We start from the raw sequence: 7,704 nt of genomic DNA, 5'->3' as shown, positions 1-7,704 counted from the left end.
TATGGAGGGCAGCACAAGTTAACAGTTAGACATTCCTGAGATGTATGTCTTTGGCTCTTAGTGAAGTCTCAACATTCGGAACAAAAAGAGTATAATAATATAAGAATTGAGTGTGTGTTATAAACAGGATCTTAGGATTATATATGCATATATAATAGGCCTCAACTTTAACCAAGTTAGTGTTATTGTTTTCAGATGACCAGTTCAAAAGGTTGTGATAGATTCTTAACAATTGCATTACATATTCTCTTTGAGCATTTTAATGCCCACAAAAACAGTTTTTTAAGACTAACATAAAAGTCAAAACATCCTGGATGATAGGAAAGAGAGTTTTTATCATTAGCAATATTATTTGGTTGTAAATCATAAAACACATTTGACAAAAATCAATGTGTTTTTTTTTTTGTTTTTTTTTTAGCAAAAATAAGAAAAAAAAAGGAAAGAAAATAAGAAAAAAATCAATTACACTTCATCCAAAATCTTAAACAATCTGAAATCTATTTCGAAAAGAGCTGAAGATTCTTGCTGCAAATACTACAAAGAGTTATAACCACAGTGATAATTAGAGCCTTTGCTCGTTTGGAACTTGTTCTGTTTGCTTGATGCAGCTGTCTACCCAGACTGTTGTCTGGCTGTAACAGGGACAAAGCTGGTGGCACCTTCCCCTTTTTGCCCCTACTCTATTGGCTTTTCCTTGGGTGGCTGTTGATGCACCTGCTTGAATGTTGATGGTCGGCTCTTGGGGAGTTCTGCAGGTGCCTTGCCATGGATCGAGTTTGTCCTCATCAGGGACCTTTACTGCTGTTTTCCATTGTGAGGAGTAACTTCATCACGATCCCATCTCTTCAGCCTTGGTGTAAGACATAATAGTTTTTTTTCAGCAGGCTTTTGTTATGGCTTTCTTTCCACTGTAGTGGCTAATAAGAGAAGCACAAGCGGCTGTGGGCCAGAGCGTCAAGCCGGGTCAGTCCCCAATCGGAAAGGTTGTTGGTCGGATTCCCGGGCTCCTCCTGCATGTTGTCTGAAGTATCCTTGAGCAAGATACTGAACCCAAAATTGCTCCTGATGCACAGCATCTGTTCAATGGACTTTGCCATCATTGTGTGAATGTGTGTGAAAGGGTGAATGTGGCACGTAGTGTAAAAGCGCTTTGAATGGGCATTTCAGCTTCCTATTGACCGATATCAGGGAGTTTACCAATGCCAGTGTTTAGTGGTCTCCCAAACAGGATTTCAAATAGGCTTCTTACTCTGGCCCATGTTTACATTAGTTTAGTACATTTATTAGAACAATCAGTAGTGTGTGCAGTGTGTTACTTTACCGTAATAGTAGAAAAGTTCTATTGTATGGCACTAGGGCCTTTCACGTTTTCCCAAGTTTCGCAGGCACAGTAGCTTCTCCTGCACACCTGCACACTCCTGCAACTTCAGCACTTGCTGCCACTAAATCCTACACACAGGACCTATAAAGGCAGGTTTGGATGCTACAAAACAAACCTGCAGCATGAACACATTTTCTGCAATGACTAATGGTGATTGACAGTTTGATTATTACCCAGTTTTAGATAGTGTTTCCAATTTAATCTTTCAGTACAAATGCTCAGTGAACAGTATTTGTTTGCCACACACACCCTGCTACAAGCCATTGGTCTTTTTTCAGTAGTGATGATTAATGGACAAATTGAAACATGAATAATCCCTGCAGCTCAACAACTCTATTGTTGACTCTCATTCCCAGGTCATCAAATAGCAACATTAAGGGTTAGCAGCTGATCAACTATCTTTCTTTGCTCTTATTGGCTTTTTTTCATCCAGCCATTTTTTTCACTGCAACTTTTGTTTTAATTTATTTTAATAAATAAATTCATATTTAATAATACATTTTAATTTCCCTTGGGACGGCAGAGTTTAGAGGGAGTTGCAATCTGCAACTACACCGCTAGATGCCACTAAGTCCTGCATACTGGACCTGTAACCAGTTTATAATATCAGAAAATGGTTGTTGAATCTCAACTAATAAGCTGTTGAAATGTTAGAAATGCTTTATAAACTACTTGTACGTCGACTTTACCAATAAAGTATTACTAAAGAGCAGTTTATGTTTTGATGCTGCTCAGTTACAGAATAGTTACAAATATGGTACCAAAGTACTTGATTAATTTTTCTCAGCCTTAGACTAGTTACTCAAATTCTTTATTTATTACTCCTTAATCATTACTTTTTTCAAAAGGAATATTTTACATTTTGTATTACTCTCTGCCAACAGTAATTAGTTACACTACTAGTTATATTACTGTTCTGCTACTTTCACGCAAAATTGTTAATTGTGCCACTTCTCCCCAAAATTCAGACTTATGACAATTAGAATCCAGTTTTGTTTGTTAAACTCAAAGTAATGGAATATTTCCAGCTGTTGAGTGTATGTGTTTACATCTTTAAAGCAAATTTCTGAAAAAATATTGTAACTAATATTAATTAATGTAATAATGGAATATTATTACTTAAAAAGTATTTGTAATTTGGACCTCAAAGGTTTGCTGCATGTCGTCCCCCCTCTCTCTGCCCCCCTTTCCTGTCTCTCTTCAGCTATCTCTGTCAAATAAAGGCATAAAAGGCCAAAAAAAATACTAAAAAAAAGTATTTGTAGTAGTTAGACTACTAGTTACTTGAGAAAGTAATATTACTACCAGCAAATAGTTACTGACCAACACTGCTCATTAGACAATCATAGCTACTTTAAAAGAGGTAGCCTGACTGACTTCCTTTCAACAGCCTTATGGTTCATAATACATTTCTCTACAGGGCATCAGTTCAGTGGATCAGTGCGCACACACTCTATATAGTATATCACAACATGTTTAAAGTGGCCTTTAATATATATGCCTTTTCAAGTAGCATTATATTCAAAGCTAATTTTACTTTTAAAGAACAGAAAAGAGCATCTGCTACTTATATGTTGACTATATTGTCTTTGCTTGTCTGTCGTTTTATTGTTGTTTTGTGTTCTTTTTTTTTAATCAATGACTTCCAAATTGATACAGTGAAGAGTGTGAAACTTATGAAGATAATAGTCATTCTTAAAGTATAAGAAATAAAGTTCTCTCATTGGGATAACTTCTTGTCATTGGAATAGTAATGAAAATAAAATGTTGCCCCTTTCTCAGGGGGGTCCCCTGGAACCCCCTCAGTGGACCCTATCCCTATTCTGTCTTTATCTTGATAATTTTTATTATTGTCTGTAATCTGCAGTGCAATGATTTTTTTTAAACTGTCAAATAAATGTAATCAATCAAACTTTGATGACGTGTTGGAGAAGATCATTCAATTCAGTCTCATAGTGTTTTTGTCATCCTCTTATCAAAGTTGTAAAGACTGACAAATGCATCATTTGCAGACTCTATGGAGCTTGCATAGTAAGTTTGTAGGGCTGACCAGCTCTGCAAATAGCTTGCTTGGAACAATAATGTGTCTGCCAGTTTTTTTGCACATAGAAAAGTGTAATTTCCTCATTAAAATCCTTAAAAAGGGCTTCTACCTCAATAAAGATTTCACAAATTTTCTTAATTTCTTAAGTTTCCTACTACAAGGGGTCTCCTACTACTGTAGAACAAGGAGAAAGTTTGGGGAATTTAATATATATTCAATTCAATTTAATTCAATTTTATTTGTAAAGCGCCAATTCATAACAAGTTATATCAGGACACTTTAAGTAATGGTTTCGCTCTGTGCGCATGCGCTTGCAGACCAGAACAATAGAGCGACGGTCTCACATTAAAGAACTACTGAATAAAGCAGAGATAGCTACAGTTATAGTGCACAACTGTATAGTAGCCACATGTTCAAACAGTAGTATCTGCCTCAAATATAAACATACATATCTAAAGTTAGATAGCGACACTGGTACCAGACCAAACAATCCGAATCCCGATATGATCGACCGCCATTGGGCCAGTGGAGCACGCAGCACACACACACACAGACAGACAGCGTGTCAGGTTGAACACAGCGGATGATGAGTTTTGTAAGCTCCAGATAACCTGCAGCCACACCACAATGACAGACTACGCCGAGGAGCAGAGGAATGAACTAGAAGCTATAGAGTCAATCTACCCAGACTCCTTCACAGGTCTGAATTCCATCGTTTGTAGACGGCAGTGACAGAGAGCTAGCTCACAACACGTTAGCTAGCTGACTGGTTTTTACTAAAGCATGAATCAGACAGAGCTAGCACAAACTGTTGCTAGGTACAGCTAACTGTTGCCTTTGGCACCCAGTGGTGCACACTCATTGTGGCTGTTATCGAGTTAAATGTCAGACAGTGATTGACAAGCTGCTACAGTGGGCCCTTTACAGTGTCTTACTGTGTCTCACAGTGGGCCCTTTACAGTGTCTCACAGTGACAGAAACGTACACCAAACTCCATTCAGAATCTGTATAATTCGTCCCATATTTAAGAGCACCATGTAAAATGGACATGTACATAATGCATGTGTATTTGTAGGTATTTTGGGGGCTCCTCTTAGATTTGGCATATATCAAATCTTATGTAACTTTAGACTTCATTCTACTGTAGCTGTAGGTCATTGAGTGTCATATATGACAAACATAATAATTCATATAAAGCTGTTATTTTTCTCAAAGTGATCTTCTATACCTTATGACAATCTTGACAGCATTAAAGATTTTGTTGATGGCTGATGGCCGCTTCCTCAGGGCCATCACATCTATTATATGGCACACAACCTGTTGATGAAGATGTAGAGATGCTTGTACTGACCACTATGTGTTTGTAGTGCTTTCAGATGATCCCACCAGCTTCACCATCACTGTAACATCAGATGCAGGGGAAAATGATGAAAGTGAGTATACAGACGTGTGGCTGCAAAATGTCATGTATTGCCCTCATGGCACACATTGTTATGAAATCACACTTTTTTATAATGAAACTTGTAAGTGATTTTAAAGGAGATTCATTCAGTCAGTCATGGTGATAAAGGCAGTGATTTAATAATAATATGGTGGGAGAGAAACAGTGAGTGTGATCACAATAACTGGCCAGAGTTGATATGAGTTGTGTAAGCTGTATGGTAAACGCCCTTCAAAAGCTAAGCTAAAGTAGACTGTCATGTGTTTTCTTCTTGCAGCCGTGGAAGCAACATTAAAGTTCACATATGTAGAGAAATACCCCGATGAGCCTCCACTGTGGGAGATCCACTGCCAGGAGAACCTGGAGGACAGTGACGTGGAGGAAGTCCTCACCTTACTGCAGCAACAGGTCGGTCTGTCTGAAATGAATATGATCTCCTTCATTTCTATTAGTCCCTGGCCTGATCCATGTGCCCTGTCCACTGTCTGTCTGTAAGACTGTGGTCTGTCTACCATTAGTTCACTGTGTTGTTTTGGTCACTTTTGCTTTAAACCAATACTTCAAGGAGTCAAGGAAATGTATTTATCATTGTACTCTCTAGAATGTTAGAGATGCAACTTTAAGCAAGTGTGAAGCTATGGATGCACACTTGTTTTTTAAAATTTTTTGGTGCGGCGTCGGGAGACCCACTCAACCACGGCTCCATTGTTTACACCCGGGATCAGCTGTTAGCCCTGTGCCACACACCCCTTCACTGCGCGGAGCGGCTGGAGATCCCCAAGGAGATACGGCGAAGGAGAAGAGGATGCAGAGTGGGAGTAAAGCGCAGACAGCGGAAAAGACGGTATAAACCATGTTTACCGTCTGTCATCATGGGGAACGTAAGATCTCTCCCCAACAAGATGGAAGAACTAACGGCGTTAATCCGGCTGCAGAAGGAGAACCGTGAATGCAGCCTCATGTGCTACACAGACACGTGGCTGAGTGAACTTTCTCCTCTCCGACCCACGTCCAACCTCTTGGAGACGGATTCCAAGTTGTAGCGGGCGGACAGGAAAGCAACAGAGAGCGGTAAAAGAACGACACGCGGCGCCAGGAAGGAATCGCTTGTGTGTTAAAATAAATATAAATATGATATACCAATAACCAGTGTGGCACACACAAAATGTGCAAGTACATTCTAACTAAGTTGCTATTAAAGTAGAAATTTTTTATGTACTTTTGACTTTTCTGCTTGTACTCCACTATTAGTCGTCGGACTCACCAATTGACAAGGCATCTCGTTCACTCAATGTTTCAGATTCTTACCAAACAAAAGACAAAATAATCAGCAAACATGAATCCATATGAGAATGATCGATTAGTTAGCAAGTGGAATCGCTTGTGTTTGTGAAATGAACAGATCGTGCCCACCGAGCACGAACATCAGTGTTAAAGGAGCAACTCTTGCACCCACAGAAGACTAGCTGTTTTGCCGTACTACTTGCGAAACGAAGAGTTATGTTATCACATGTTTACAGCCATGACTGTTAAACTGTGTAGGCATTCCTCCGTGCGTTGCCCGTCGCTTGCTCAGCAGCTACAGATCAGATCACACTGTCATCTCCCAGCTTTTCCAAAACCAGCACCCCCCCACATCCCTCCACGGTGCCTCATCTTTTCCGCGTGATCGCTAATGCTTCCTGTCTCTGCTCCTCGCCCACCGTACGCAAGGGACAATAAATTTTCATTCAATCCCTCAGTCCAACTTTTTACTTTGTTAAGCCTTTAACAAACAAAAAGTTGACCAAAGTGCTGGTTACAGGAGAATAATAAACACACTAAATAAAAGACATAACAAGCTCCCATTGAAGGTCAAAAATTACATATAAATATACACAATAAATGAAAGACATAAAACAAAATGAGTACAATAATAGCCCACGCAAATAAAAAGCAATCAAAAATAAGAAATTAAAATCAGTAAATAAAGTCGACATTCCTTACTAGGTTTGTCAAAAGGCCACCCGAGAAGAAGAATGGGTTGTTAAGAAGGGATTTTAAACAACAGCAACCAGAGAAGAAGGCCTGTTTTACGACGTGCACAGAGGCAGATCATTCCATAAGTTCAGGAGCAGAACAGCAAGCCAAAGGCACAGTCCCCCTCTGAAGCTTCCGCTTAGTTAGGCAGCGACTCAAGGAGAGCAGCTTGATCAATCTGACATGAAGAGAGCCAGACGGGTGTTATATAGGGGTGTTAGAAGCCTCGAGAGGTAGGGGCGGGCAAGACGCATTCAAAGGGAGATTTAAAAGAAATAAAAGAAATTTTTAAAAATGGATCGCTACAATGGAAATAGGCAGCCAGTGGAGTTGAAGGCTTAAAATGGGGGAAAATGTTTGCTGCCATGTTTTGACAATGTTGCCAGTTTAAAAGACCGTGCAGCCAGCATTCTTACCATCTGGAGACGAGCGATGGAAGGACGCCACTAACCCCGCACATACGTGCATTAACAGTAATCAAGGAGTGGAACAAAAGGCGTGGAATTAACGTCTCAAAGGGCTTGCCTTTGAATAATAAATTGGCTTTATTTTTTGGCCAGCTTGCCTGCAGAATGGAAAAAGTGATTTGACCCACAGCCTTGAAATCTGCTGTCAGAATCAAGCTCAGGGTCCACTTTAACCCCCTAGGTTTTGTGATGCTAGGGTAACCTTGGACTTGTTTTGTTATGCACATCAAGGAATGCAATCCAGAGTTGGCTACAGTGATTTTTCTTAAGCCAACAAACCCGGTTTGACCTGGGGGCCCTTCTGTGAATGAGCAAGAAGAGAGTTCTTCAAGATCGGGGGGGGACAAGTTGA

The 7,704-nt window shown here is 39.8% G+C and overlaps 1 protein-coding gene across 1 annotated transcript; it reads left to right on the top strand.

The window, feature by feature from the left end:
- Nucleotides 1–3,752: 3,752 nt before the first annotated feature.
- On the top strand, nucleotides 3,753–5,274 carry rwdd1 (RWD domain containing 1; the record flags this gene model as incomplete). The annotated part of the gene is given in 3 exon segments (XM_035672393.1): nucleotides 3,753–4,125; nucleotides 4,793–4,858; nucleotides 5,144–5,274. Coding segments are annotated over 3 exon segments (270 nt in total), but the record flags the coding sequence as incomplete, so codon positions are not given.
- Between the last annotated feature and the right edge of the window lie 2,430 nt (nucleotides 5,275–7,704).

The sequence above is a fragment of the Morone saxatilis genome, unplaced genomic scaffold, assembly GCF_004916995.1.
Source record: "Morone saxatilis isolate NCDOM2014 unplaced genomic scaffold, NCSU_SB_2.0 Contig24, whole genome shotgun sequence".
Lineage (NCBI taxonomy): Eukaryota > Metazoa > Chordata > Actinopteri > Moronidae > Morone > Morone saxatilis.
The sequence above is the reverse complement of the archived record's forward strand: the minus strand, read 5'-3'. Positions and strand labels throughout refer to the sequence as shown.